The sequence below is a fragment of the Amphiprion ocellaris genome, chromosome 19, assembly GCF_022539595.1.
Source record: "Amphiprion ocellaris isolate individual 3 ecotype Okinawa chromosome 19, ASM2253959v1, whole genome shotgun sequence".
NCBI classification, from domain to species: Eukaryota; Metazoa; Chordata; class Actinopteri; family Pomacentridae; genus Amphiprion; species Amphiprion ocellaris.
Window position 1 is genome coordinate 24,397,047 of NC_072784.1, and position 15,196 is coordinate 24,412,242.

General features: G+C 41.2%; 1 protein-coding gene across 5 annotated transcripts in view; it reads left to right on the top strand.

Moving 5' to 3' along the window:
* nbr1b (NBR1 autophagy cargo receptor b) overlaps positions 1-15,196 on the top strand; it is a 184,892-nt gene that overhangs the window by 145,049 nt on the left and 24,647 nt on the right. For 4 of the 5 annotated variants that reach the window (XM_055005231.1, XM_055005227.1, XM_055005229.1 and 1 more), the window contains 2 exons: positions 9,476-9,646; positions 10,034-10,288. In XM_055005231.1, the coding sequence (XP_054861206.1) occupies positions 9,476-9,646; positions 10,034-10,288 (426 nt within the window). The remainder of the gene's footprint in view (positions 1-9,475; positions 9,647-10,033; positions 10,289-15,196) is intronic. The other variant, XM_055005228.1, reaches the window with a different exon arrangement.

Consider the following 15,196-nt stretch of genomic DNA (forward strand, 5'->3'; position numbering starts at 1 on the left):
CTCAGACATCAACTTTTTTCAAAATTTTTTTTGTCACAGTCGAGTGGTGCAGAAATACAATACAATCGACAATTCTAAGCTGCTAAGAACATGGGTGACAGTTGTAGCATTTTACAAGAACAAATCTGGCACAAAGCCTTGCAGAGGGAGTACACCCTACTAATGAGAGATGGTGTAATTACAGTAAACATTTGTCTGCATGAACACATAAACCTGTAAACACAGTGAATACATTGCTGCACAAACAAAATGGTACTGTAATTTCTGGACTATTCCGGAGCGTATTTGAATATAAGCCATATAACCCACTAAATTTAAAAAGAAAAAAATTTTGTACATATAAAAGCCGCACCTGACTATAAGCCGCAGGTGTCCGCATTGTAACATGAGATATTTACACAGAAAGATTTGTTTAAAACTTTTAATTAAATGCTTTTTTTCGAACAGTGCCTGTAACACGGCAGTAACACAGCAGTAAAATGCACTGAGTCAGTTCTTCACGCTGCCGACTCCAACATCTGACCATTGATTAATTGATGCCAAGCTTACGTACAGCAGCTCTATTTCCTTCTTCTACAGGCAGATCGATTACCTTTAACTTTAAAAGCTGCATCATATGCATTTCTTCGTGTGTTTTCCATGATGAGGGTGTGTGCATGAAACGCAAAATGACTGATTTGAAGAATTTAGTGTGAGTGCATTTGATTTCATTTGAACAGTTTCATTGGTCCACTGTGACCTGTTCAGTAATTTCATTCTGATGTGACGAGGCTAAATGTATTGATGAAGCTCGCCCGTAAAAATCTATACATTAGCCGCATTGTTGTATAAGCCGCAGGGTTCAAAGCATTAGAAAAAAGTCACGGCTTATAGTCCGGAAAGTACGGTATACAGTATGTAACAAGAAAACCACTCAGAGAGCACAGTGCTCCGCCAAGGCTGCTCAGTCTTTGTATCATTTACAATGGAGGAAATCTTTAATAAAAAATTACGTTGCGCTGAGCGGTGTCATGCATGTGTATGTTATGTATGGATACCAAATGGCATGACCTAAATATATAGCAGGCGGCAGGAGTTGATGGGACTTAGAAACAGCCACACAATTTACTCAATTGTTTCTTGTATCATTTCTGATAAGTCCGCAGCGGTCGATTTGTGGTAGGATCGCAATCATGTGATCGTTAGCAGGCAGCTGATGTAGCGTTCACTTGTTGTCATAGTTACAGTGATGCTGTGAAGCTATCTCGCAATGACACAGAAATCTTTAACAAATCCATGGATCCAGACTATAAGCCGCATCACCGCCAAAATCTAATGAGGTGGTCCTTGTGTCATTTCTGACCTTCCCTGAAAATTTCATTTAAATCCATTAGTCCGTTTTTGAGTAATGTTGTGCACAGACAGATTCACAGATTAACAGAAGGACAAACATACATCGATTGTCACATAACTCTGCTGCATTCCTTGGCGGAGTAATTAACTCAAAATAACATAATAAGGGTTGTCTCAGTTCACAACTATATTTGCCAAGTTTGGGTGAAGTTGATGAGGGGATGCTGTCCTTAAACATACCAAATAGATCCCTCCTTATCCTGAGACACAATCCTTATCCATTGATCATGTTCTGAAAATAACAAACACTAAACAAAATGCAAACACAATCATTAAGTCACACACATATTTAACTGTTCTTATTCATGGTTGAAAAACATTCTATTATATTTTTAATTTTGGTTTTTAAAAATTCTTACCTATGTGTTTTCGGGCTGGATGTCTGACACTGTTTTGCTGCAGCCAGTGTGTCGATGTCTGGTTTTAGGTCTTGTACTGAGGCAATCCATAAAACAGCGAGGAGGCTGTCATCTGTGATGCGTGATCTGCGCTTGGTCTTGTTTAGATTCATTATTGAAAACATCTGTTCACACTGAGGCCTCCCAAACACGGACAGAACACGGGCAGCATGTAGTCGGAACTGTGGCATCAAACCAGGGGGCAGGAGACGGTAAAAATCTCCGACTGCAGCATCCAAGAACTTTGCTCTCAGGCCACTATCGCTCTTAACGCCATCTGAAGGTAATGTGGTGCACTGCAAATGTCACTAGTGAAAGGATTGGCAATTATGACAAAGCCTGTTCGCTGTGCTTTAAAGTCAAAGAACTGCCAAACTCATTCATTAATCTGTTCAGTTTGGTTGCCAACTGAGCACATGAAAAAACACAGAACTAAGGATGAGCTGCTCTGACAAACAGAAAAGTGGGCAAGGTTGTCCTGTTTTGGTTGATGCGTGGCACTTCCACAGGTCAAGCTTACGCTGGAAAGCTGTGATCATGTCAGACATTTGCATGATGACTTGTTTGCATTTCTGCAACTTCTGATTCAGTCGTGCGAGATGCTCGGTCATGTCACACAACATAGCAAAGTCATACAACCAGTTTGGAGCTGACAGGTCAGACAAGGGCTTTCCTTTTCTTCCCTTAGCTCAAACATCATTTGAGGACTTTCTCCAACTCAACCACTTCACTTCTGTATGGTACAGCATGTCTGCATGCTCCAAGCCCACCTCCTGCGAGAACAGCTGGAACTGGCAGTGATTCATGCCATGCGCCCGAATCAAGTTCACTGTTTTCATGACTGCCACAAGTCACTAGATACCATCCAGCTCCAGAGCCTTTAGAAACAGAGCTTCTTGATGGATAATGCAGAGGTACGTTATCAGAGATATTTTACAGTTACCGTTTTGCATTTTCTCCTTCAAAAGTCCACAAAGCCTGTTTTTCCTCCACACATTGCAGGTGCACTATTGATAGTTAGTCCCCCAACTTTTTCCACGGTAATTCATCTTTACTTAAGGATTTCTCCATTGCATCAAAAATGTCCTGTTTAGTTGTGGTCCTATGTGTGGCAGCTACATCCAAGAGCTCCTTGGTGACAGAGAAGTCCGACTTCATGCCTCCAATTAAAAATAGAGGCGTGAAACCCAGAGTGTCGTAATGGCTATGGGTTCCAGATTTCGGGCTTTCATTGACTGCAAATGATTTGCAACCAAACATTAAAAGTGGCAATTTGAGTTATGATTATGTTAGTTTGTCCAGTTACTTTTGGTCCCATAAAAAGCTGGAGGGCACATATAAAAGATGCTGTAATTCCTACACAATTCACCTGATTAGGATGTAAATACCCTCAAACTAAAGCTGGAAGTCTGGCCACCTTCTTAACTGGGGGATCCAAAGTTGTTTAAATCAATCCAACTGGACTTTAAGAAGGTTCCTTGAAGACGTTTCACCTCTCATCCAAGAGGCTTCTTCAGTTCTGGTGGTGGTTGATGTTGCCTCAGCTTATAACCTCTGTGAGGTGTGGTCAGTGTTATTCACATTCCGACGACCATTGCCAAGGCCCGTCTGGCTCCTCAGCGATAGTTGTTGGGAGCCAGGGAGTGATCACTATGTTGTTTCGCCTGTTCTCCTTCTCTACAGTTCTCCAGAAAGGAGAACAACCCAGTGAGAACTGAAGAGAAGGAGAACAGGCAAAACAACATAGTGATCCCGTATGTGTCTGGACTGTCCGAAAAACTGAGGAGGATCTTCAACAAACACCAGATCCCTGTCTTTTTTAAGCCAAATAACACACTCAGACAAAGACTGGTCCACCCAAAAGACCCCACACCACACAGTCAGAAGAGCAACCTGGTGTATGCAGTTAAATGCAGTGAGGAATGCTCAGATCTCTACATAGGGGAAACCAAACAGCCACTTAACAAGTGTATGGCTCAACACAGAAGAGCCAATTCCTCAGGACAGGATTCGGCGGTCTTCCTTCACCTCAAGGAAGAGGGACACTCATTTCAGGACACCAATGTTCAGATTTTGGACAGGGAGGACAGATGGTTTGAGAGAGGAGTGAAAGAAGCATCCATGTCAAAGTGGAGAAGCCATCTGTGAACAGGGGGGGTGGTCTGCGACATCATCTTTCGCCGATTTACAATCAGGTCCTTTCAAAACTCCCCAAAAGAACTACTCGGCAGAATGACTCAGGTGAGGTGGCTCATGCTAACGACCACCATTAGCATACAAGGGCTCGGTGAAACTCGCATTTCAACGACCCCCTTTGTGTCACTCCCTGGCTCCCAATGACCATCTTTGAGGAGCCAGGTGGGCCTTGGCAATGGTCGTCGGAATGTTAACACTGACCACACCTCACAGAGGTTATAAGCCGAGGCAACATCAACCACCACCAGAACTGAAGAAGCCTCTTGGATGAGAGGTGAAACGTCTTCAAGGAACCTTCTTAAAGTCCAGTTGGATTGATTTAAACAACTTTGGATAACCATGACCTGGATGAATGAGAAACTACACAGACATCTTAACTGGGGGACCAAAAAAATGTATTAATCAGCTCTGACAAGTTGAGCAGCATGTAAATGATAACCGAACACTTAAGGCATGATCTGCTCAGTAAACTAAGCGTATCTCCTGTATCACTCGTGTATTTTATGTTTCATCAATTATTTACAGATACGGAAATGCAAGGACTGTAGGAACACATATTCAAGAAGACCTGAAATTATGAAACACTATAAACATGATAAGCAACATTATGGGCGGGTGGGGTTGACCTAAGAGAATTGCCCATGCCCATGCAAAACAATGGAAGTACTACTTACTAGGGCTGGACCCAAATATCCGAATATTCGGCCGTGACGGTGGTATCTGGATATTTATTTTGAGATCCGAATATTCGGATATCCGTCATTAATCGGGGCCAAATATCCAGACCCCAGAAACTGTTATTCGGGCCAGCCCTAGTACTTACCCATCTAAGTAAATCCCTGAACAATGTTCACAGCAAGATATATGAAAACCATCTACTTTCTAACAATACTGACAATTTTCGACACACTAGACACAAGATATAAAAAGCATGAATTCTTTAGTTGCATGTTTGCTGGTTTCTCATACAAAGCAATACTTTATACAGCTTTCTGTGATGACAAAATGAGAAAACATACATTGGAAACACTTGTTAAATGGTCTGCACTTCTATTGGCTTTCTACCGCAGTGAAAACTAGCACTTTACTTTCCTTTCACCCAGTCACACACCAATGGTGGCAGAGCTGCCATGCTATCGGGAGCAACTTCAGGTTCAGTGTCTTGCTTAAGTACACTCTGGCATGCAGATGGGGGCGAGCATTGAACCACCAACTCTGAAAACAGTGGACAACTTGGCCTAGCAGCTGAGCCACTTGGAAACTGAACGCATGCTACAGAAAATACTTCAGTGTTGTGGAACCAGCAGAGTATATGTTAGACAGAGACAATAGAACATCTTTTACATGCTTTTACTAAAGTCTTTGCTGCAACTTCTAAATTGTAAAACTTTTCTAAATAAGACTGAAAGGAATGGATTAACTAGGGGAAATTGATAAACAGGTATAGAGATCCTTTTTGGATGAAATATCTTTAATAAAAAATATTCTCTCAAAAGAGTGTGTAATTTCTTAGATTTTTTGAACTTGAAGATTTTGTAATATGCAATTTGCATGGTACATCATGTAAAAAAAAACAGTATTACTACCATCAAAGGAGCAGCTCCAGCATTTCTTTGTTAATGACATCAATGTGTCTGGAGTTCAGAAGAAATACATGTTTGATGATCTGTTTCAAATGTATAGTTAAAAAAACTGATTATTATTAATTATTGTTATATTCAGTTTGCTTAAACTTTAAAAATGGTTTGCATGAAGTAGACATTTTAGGTTAAATTAATGATTATGTACATTATGTAAGTAAAGTTACAAACAATTATTTTGAATTTCAGACAACTTGAAATAATTGGTTTGGTCCACATTCAGAAAATGGTTTGCATGGAGTTTTAAAATACAGGTTGAACTACATAAATTCATTTCATTTAGTTAGTTTCAAACCTTTCTTGCGAATGAATACTCTTCATTTTCTCAGTTAAGCAAATGTTTTATTTTCTCTTTGTAAGAGCTAACAAAAGTGCTAAGTTGTCAGTTTTTTTATTCATATCATCAAGAGCATTGTGTCTGCATTTATTATTATCCATGATACAGTATTATTATGTGGTAGGAAAGTTTTGATTGAGCATATCTACACCGCACCAAAATGCAATATCACAACTAACAACAACAAAAGCAGGCATATGGTGATCACTGATATGCAAACTTTATCAAGCAAGTCTGCATTATAATCACATTCAGTCATTAAATAATATATAGCTAAAACATGAAAACACCACAACAGTGATTTTATCAGTGTATGATCAGTTTATGAAACTTAAGCATCAGCTCCTGCTGGTGCAGCAATCTTTGAAGGGAAGGAACCATGCTTAGTAGGAAAATCTAGAAAGACAAGTGCTCTCTTTACAGACTCAGTGTAGGTGGGAATAGTGGTTTCAGGCAATTTTGTGTCAAGGCTTGCATGTGTGAATTAGTTTACAGGGTGAGCAGGTTAACTATTGGTGTACTTGAATTGACAGGTTCAACTGAGGCGATTATATAGGTTTAGTTTCAAGTAATTTTATGTATAGGTTCATCCCAGGTTAAATCTGAGGTTTTTCTAATTTCAGGTTTGGTACAAGTGAAAAGACATTAGTTGGGGGCATATTCACCTTTTTTCACATATGTATCAGTGAATCCACTGTACTGCACTTTTTTTCAAAGGACGTTACAGGCATGAACCACCTTTCTTTGCTGCTGGTTGGCTAGTACTCATTGCTATTGTTGGTTTGGTTGGTCAGGTTTAGACATGAGGGTCAACCATTTCTTAAAATGCTCATGGTTTAAAAGTACATTCAGTAGTTTGTTAAAAACACCAATCTCTGTTTCCCTAAACTTGGTTTGAAAACATGTATTGAGAACTGTCTGATTCATTTAACTTGGACATAGCTGACATCAAGTAATAGATACATACTTGCACAACTTACCAGGTAGTCCTATGATTTGGCTCAATAGCAGTACTATAGATGACTATAAACAGCAACAATATGTTTGTCTTCCATTTCTAAATCTGTGTTACACAGAAGAATCTCAGCATTGCTAGGCTTTCACACCATGAAAGGATGGATGCTAGATGACTAAGTTGAAGAACTTGCAGATTTTGAACATTTGTAACCACACCATTCATGGTGTATCCTCAGAAGACATGATTGCATTCAAGAAGAAGAATTTTTTTCCAGTTTGGGGGAACAGAAAGGTAGAAAGCATCTATTTTTACACTCCCCTCCAAAAGTATTGGAATAGTGGGGCCAATTCCTTTATTTTTGCTTGAAACTGAAAACATTTGGGTTTAACATCAAATGATGAATATGAGACAAGAGATCAACATTTCAGCTTTTATTTTCAGATATTTACATCCCATGACAAGCAGATAACAACACTGCATTATTGGCATTACTAGATATACTGTGTCTGCTCCAAATTCAACATCCAAATGCTCTCATCATGACTGCCAATTTTCAAAGTGGCAAATTTATATGTAGTTTCCAGGTGACGCTCTGAATTCAGGTGAAGATTGTTTAACGTCTTATTTTGGTGCTGGTTTGTATATTAGCAGGAATGTTGTACAACATGGAAGTATAAGCAGCACTCTATTAAAATGTGACAATGCAAAATAAATGAAAATTAGTGATAAATAACAGAGATCTTTATATTGCTCAAAATAATCCTGATTATTGTTTTGGCCATAATCATTCAGCCCTTGTCGGTTGTACTGAATTATTTTGGATGTGTTTGCCAGTGTTACACCATTGAGAAATTACTTTTTTCAGCTTTTGTAAAGCAATTTATATCATAGACAAAGAAAATAGGTGTGCCAAATTTTTATTATGATGTTATGCATTTTACCAGAGAGCAGCATGCTAGATCACTGCTACACACCCTTCAAAGTGATCTACAACACGGTTTGTGTTTCCTTGTGCTAAGATATAAACAAAAAATGGCATTAGAGAGAGTAATAATGACGAAACAGTTTAGGTGGGGTGTGAACAAATTACAGGCTACACTACAGGACTCTCTAAATGACTGCCTAAAGGGCTGGATTGGAATATGTTCCAAACCAGTGCTAGTGGTGTGAACAAGTTTGCAGCAGTGTTGACAACCTGAAAGCCATGGGGTGGTTCCCATAGTGACCGTTCGTATTTCTCTGATCCACAAGCCATGGATTAATAAATTTGTTCACAGCACTTTCAACACATGCACAGCTGCTTACAACTTCAGCCTTATCCCCAACTGCCTATTTTAGTGTGAGAAGAACGCCTCGCTAACCTGCTGAAATCACTACAGTTTTTAATAGACTAATCAACAAGCACATCTGTTAATTTCTGTTTGAATCCCTGGACCCACTTCAAATTTCTTACCAGCTGAACACGTCAGCGGATGATGCCATCTTGCCAGTTTTGGACACCATCCTCACTCATCTGGACAGATGGAAAGGGGACTAGGTGAGATTGTTGTTTGTTAATTTTAATTCAGCCTTAAATACACCAAGCTTTACTTCAAGCTATCTAGTCAGGTTCAGTACACCTCTCTGCGTGTGCTTGGGTCCTGCGTTTCTTGTACACGAGAACCCAGCTGGTTCGGGTGGACAGACGTATCTCCAGCCCCTGCATCCTCAGCAACAGAGCCCAAAGGAATGTAACCTCTGGACTCTGCTCTTCTCCCTGTACACACATAACTGTGTGGCCACAAATGGGTCCAACACAACTGTGAAATTTGCAGACATGGTCATGGTCAGATGCATCAGCAGCAATGATGAGCTATATATACACAGAGGAGCTTGAGAGCCTGCCACAGTGGTGCCAGACAAACAACCGGCTGCTGAACATCAACTAATCCAAGGAACTGACTGTGGACTTCAGGAGAAGCCACCAGAGCAATTACACTGCACCGAGGAATGGAAAACTTGGGGAGAGGGTGAACATTGCTGAGGATCTGTCATGGGCCATGCATATTGACAAAGAAGTGAAGATGGTGAGGCAATGTCTCTATCACCTCAGACAGCTGAGGAAGTTCAGTCTCTCTAAAGGTCTTTAAAGGTCTTGAAGATTTTGTACTGAGTGGTAGAGAGAGCACTGACTGGGGACATCACTCAGTGGTATGGGAATAGCTCTGGCCATGACTGGAGAACCCTGCAGAGGGTCCATGGAGCATACAATGAGCACAGTGCTCCCCATCCTCGAAGACATCTACACAAGGAGTAGCATGGTCAGGGCAAAAAGGACCATGGAAGTCCCCCACCACCACAGCAAAAGACTGTTTTATTGTTGGCTATGCTTTGGTCACTGCCTGTGCAACATCAAGGCGAGCAGAGAGACTCCTATGCATGGGCTTTGTTGAAATGTTGCATGTATGTGACAGCCCTACAAATGCCCCTTATTATGTCAAACCTTTTGTTTGTGAATGTGAATTCTGAGAATCCAGTAAGTCATACCATTTGTCTTCTTTTTGTTTGGTCTTAGAAACACCCCATAAGGCAGGATCTGGAGTAGAAGGGGACGGGGTCCCAGCTCAGGAGGAAGGGGGCAATGACATTAGTGGAACTCAGTTTGTTACTGAGACTGTGATTTGCTCAATGATCCTCGAGAAATCCCCTGACCATGGCCCCCTGAAAGGCCCCAACCTAGATAAAGGTGAGTCAGAGTTGGTTACAGGTGTGTAGACAAATCACTGGTATGAAGCTGTACTTTTAAATTGTTTTTTACTGGGGATGTAATACCTAAAATACCCGAGTCTCTGAACACTCTGGCTGGCAAATGTTTGCCGATTGATTGATCATATATCAGAGCTAGTATAGTCAATTAAAGTTTACTTTAACTTTAAAAATCGACTTTGTCATTTTTAACTAATGAAATATTCTGACTTGAAATCTATTTCAGTATTTGTACTTGACGTGTTTGTTCAGTGTCAGCAGTATGCCAGATGAAAATTTCAACTACATGCATTTACATATAAGTGTAAAAGTGTTAAACAGAAAAGTATCACAGTCTTCTTCCTGTTGCTTTCAATGGTGCATCCAGCAGCTCAGAGTGGCTCCTCGTCTGTGTCCTGTATGAAGACTAAGTCAGTGAAAACAAAGGAGATCTCCGACAGCAGCTCAAGCAACCTCCTAAAACCACAAATTATGCTTAAAGATTCCCTCCATTCTCCGCTGCAAGCCTCCCTGCCTGCTGCCCTGTCTGTGGATCCAGCTCCAGTGCTCGGCCCCAGCTCAGTACCAACCCTGCTCCAAGTTTCGCCTATGGCATCCACACAGCAGGAACACCCAGCAACAGGTAATGGGAAACGGCAGTGGTTAAGTTCCTGAGATGATATGTTAATGAAACATTTCTGAAACTGTCATTTACTATTGACGATATAGGTTATTTAATCAAATGGTCAAAATGAAACTGTCGAGTGTCACATCATCATTCCTTTATGAATGAGTGTAGTGTCTGGACACGAACTGATCCTCCAAACAAATAGAAAAAGTCCTGTGAGGTATCACCTCAGAATTTTTTTCAGATAAGCAAAATCCCACTATAGTCAACTGGGGGCTCCATAAGCATCTGTAAAAAGATGGATGTAATCAGTAAAGATACATAAAAGGACTTTAACTTGGTCAACTCATCTTGTCCTTCAAACCAATCTTATTTATTCTGACTGTAAATGACAAGCCTAAGTAAATCTAAGTAATAGCTGGAGACTCAAGTTTTTTGTTAATGTTTTCCAGAAATTACCATTGGCCTCTGTGAAAAAACTGAAATGTTGAACTTTAGTTATCCAGAAAGACCTGAGCAGCGTGATGTTTTTCATCATCATTGTGCCAGTTTACCCTGCCATAATTCCAACAAAATTATGTAATTACTATATACATGTACATATTTTTGGACATTGAACAGTTAAACGATAGTGAGTTTGTCCATTTTAATATGGATCTATACTACACATTTAGACAACCGTGTCTCATCTCAAGTGATAGTCTAGATTGCTGACAGTAGCACATCAAGCACTAACATCAAGTCTAAAACAATACATAAGGAAAGAACATTTCATTTAAGTTTATCTTTCTGTTTCTCTCAGCAGCCTCCTGGTCAAAATAATATTTTTCTTGATTTTTAACCTCTTGAGGCCTATTGTCGTGAATTCGCAACATACCACGTTCATTCACTCGACTGCCGCCGAGATAGCGTATCCATTCCCCCCACTGGTTTCTCGTAGGACCGTTCAGAGTGGGACCTAATTATTATATATCTGTTATTATTATATATCAGTGTATCTGTGTTCTATGTGTAATAGATAAATTAACAATTGCCACTTATTTTAGCATCAGCTGGAAAGCAAAAACAGACCAAAAAATATTTTTTATTTAATTATAAATAAATTCAGGCGTCGGGGGGTTAATCTTTTTCAGTTTCTTTCCATTTATTAAGACAGAAGATACACTGCCCAACTAAAAAAAAAAGTCGCACACTAATATTTTGTTGGACTGCCTTTAACTTTGAGTATGGAACGCATTCGCTGTGGCTTCTGCAATGTCACAGCATTTATTTCTGTCCAGAGATGCATTAATTTTTCACCAAGATCTTATATTGATGATGGGAGAGTCGGACGGCTGCGCAGTCTTCTCCAGCACATCCCAAAGATTGGGCTGATTTCAGGATTCTGTGGAAACCAATCCATGTGTGAAAATGTTGTCTCATGCTCCCTGAATCACTCATCATAATGTGAGCCCCATGAATCCTGGCATTGTCATCTCAGAATATGCCCGTGCCATCAGGGAAACTCCATTGATGGAGTGACCTGGTCATTCAGTATATTCAGGTATTCAGCTGATCTCATTCTTTGGGAACATAACGTTGCTGAACCTGACCAACCCCAGATCATAACCACAACCTCCACAGGCTTGTAGGCACTAGGAATAATGGGGCATCACTTCATTTGCCTCTCTTCTTATCCTGACGTGCCCATCATTTTGCAGCAGGGTAAATCTGGACTCATCAGACCACATGACCGACCACATTTGTTCCTCAAAGATGATGGTTCAACACTATCCTTCAGGTTTTAATAATGCGTTGGACGTTTCATAACCTGATTTTAGTCATTTCAGAAATCTCCTTAGTTGTTTCCTTTGCTTGATGCAGGCCAATAATTTCACCCTACTGAGGCAGATTAACATCCTTTCCATGACCGCAGGATATGTCTTCCAACATGGTTGTTGAAGAAATGAGAAGGTCCTCACTGCATCAGCTAGGGTTAAATAAGTTGTTGCCAGCTGAAACGTATTCATCACTGCAGTAATTATCCAGTGGAAGGCTCTTACCTATTTGCTTAGTTAAATCCAGGTGGCAACTTTTTTTTGGCCAGGCAGTGTATATATCAGTCTCATGACTATGCAAAAATATGTTTGGATTACACAATTTCCATATAACATGATTGGTGAGCTTGACCAGTATTGGTAGTTAAAGTATATTATGGAATTTTGCACACAAGAAGTTGCCCAGGGGGCATCCCAATCAGATGCCCAAGCCATCTCAACTGGCTCCTTTCAACACAAAGAAGCAGCAACCCTACTGCAAGCTTCATCTGGGGTGTTCTGATTAAGCAAACAAAATCACGTCACATGCATAAAGCAGTGACGTGACCCTGGGGTTCTCAAATTGGATATCCACCTCAGCCATGCCTTGAGACTCTGTCAATGAATACCACCGCCATCGAGGCTGGTGGATCACCAAGATCAGAAAAGAGGCATATCAACCATGACAGCCCAGCAGTGTCCAGAACCTTAAGCATCTCAGGGTGAATCTCTGCCACACCAGCATTTTGTCACTGACAAGCTTGTTGTCTACCTTGGGTTTCCCACTATCTGTCTGCTGCTTCAGGAGACCCATGGGCCAACAAAACCTGAAAGGCCTCCATTTTTAGCCTGACTGCTTCCTTCAATGCTGGTGTGGACCAACAGGTCGTTAGGTTCCGCCACTATAAGTATTGAAGACCTACTTATCAGAGCTCCAAACAGCTGTGCTCTGCAAAGCTTTGAACTTGGCCCACTCTTCAGATTGGCCAGGCCCTCCAGGTTTCTCCATTATTGCCTATGTGAGTGTTGAAGTCTCCCTGGAGAAATATAGTGTCACCTGGCAGAATCTCTACAAGGACTCTACCCTGAGATTCCAAGAAGGCTGTGTGCTTTGAACTCCTGTTTGGTACTAATGCATAGACAATAGTCCGAGCCTTCCCCTCCATGACATGCAATTGCAGAGATGGGACCTTCTCATTCTCTTTTGGGAACTCTGCAGCAGCGCTTAACCAGAGGCTTGTGAATATTGCAGCCTGTATCCACAAAGCAATAATTCAAGCTGTGCATTCATTTAGGACATAGGAAGATAATGTATGAGGGGACAGCAGTGGCGCAACGGTTAACTCTCTGGACTACTGATCCGAAGGTCAATGATTCAAACCCCAAGGCGGCCACCATCGGGCCCTTGAGCAACGCCCTTAACCCTTCCTGCTCCAGAGGCACTGTACTATGGCTGACCCTGCACTCTGACCCCGATTGGTAGAAGTGAAAAGCAACATTACACAGTGCTGTAATGTATTTGTGACAAATAAAGGCAAATTATTATTATTATTTTGAAGTTGAATTTAGATCACCATTAGACACTGGACTGTTTAACTGTGGCTGCTCTTCCTGGAGTCCTTGCTTTTAAATTTCATACCTTTTCAAGACATGCACTGTGTAGCTACGGATTTGCTCCATGGTGCTGATTCACAATCTGCCCTTTATTATTCGTAGTGCTAATAACAAAGTAACAAAAATAATTAAATGATACAGAAATCATGTATTTGAATGTATTTGTGCTTTTATTCAGTTTGACTATTCACTTTGCACAAGACAGCAAAGTTATAAAAGTTATATATTTTATATTTATGTATATTATATTTAATTTGTCTATATATACAAATGTTATAAACAAGTACTGATATCTTTAAATGAGATATCACATAAATCACAATTCAAATTCTTCTAATTATTATTGTTATTGTATTTATACTGCAATAGTCCAAAATTATGTGAATATGCATGTACATAGTTTTAGCGAAATAAATAACCTGTGCCTCATTGCCTCTAGAAACACAGGAAACACACTGCACCTCACCGACAGTCAAATCTCTCTGATGCACTTTGCCTATGACAAAAGAAACATACAGAAACAAAAAGGAGCCTGGCATATTTTATCCTCTCAGCACGCTGTGTGGTTAACTAGCAGCTATAACTTATGAGAGGTGTGTGCAGAGTCAGATGCACACAGAGGATGCTCACTTCACTTCGTCAGTCATCTTGCAAAAATACACCATGCACAAACGAATACCACTACAAAACCTCCTCACTGGACCATAGACTGTAAATAAAGATGCACCGGACCATCAGTTGTTGAAGTCCTAGAAACCGGAGACCCGAGTCTCCAGTTTCTAGACTAGCGGTGCTAGCGCTGAGCTACAGGGCACGTCTGGACACCTCAGAGCAGTGAAGGATGTCTACGTAGATCATGTGACTGACCGAGGGTAGATTGAATTATTATTATTTTTGTTTTATTTATTTTTTTGGGCCTCAAAGAGTCACGGCAAGGGGGGTGAACCCGAGCAGAGAGCACACAGACGAGGGACTGAGGCAAGAACAAAGGTGGATTTTATTGTTTAAAACAGAGGTTAAGGGAGTGCTGGACGGGGTGGGAAAACTGATGTCTGGAGTAACTGAACTAAACGGAGAGGGTGGGGGTGACTGTACCAGGAACCGGCGGCCCGGTTGGCGTTCTCCGTGGTGGGGGTAGGTTGTCGGCGGAGAGCGGGCAGGAGAGCCTCGTTCCAGGGGGGCGACAGGCGGGGTGTTTTCCAGAGCCGAGGGGGGCACACGGCAGGCAGAGATCCTCCACGACGAGTAGGGGATCCAGGAGCAGGCGGCAGGTCCAAGGTGAGGGAGGGAGGTCTGGTCAGGGCTGGATCCGGAGTGCAGGAGATGGGAGAACAGAGCAGGTGGGACCGGGCAGCTGGGTCAACGGAGCTAGACAAGAGAAACAGGGTTAGACAAGGCAAGGCTTTTTCAATGGTGAAAAAAGGTGCAAGGCAAGACAACTGACTGCATGAGCAGAGTTTACTATCTAGCAGGGTGTGGAGTGTGCAGCCAGCTTTTATGGTGGAGATGATCA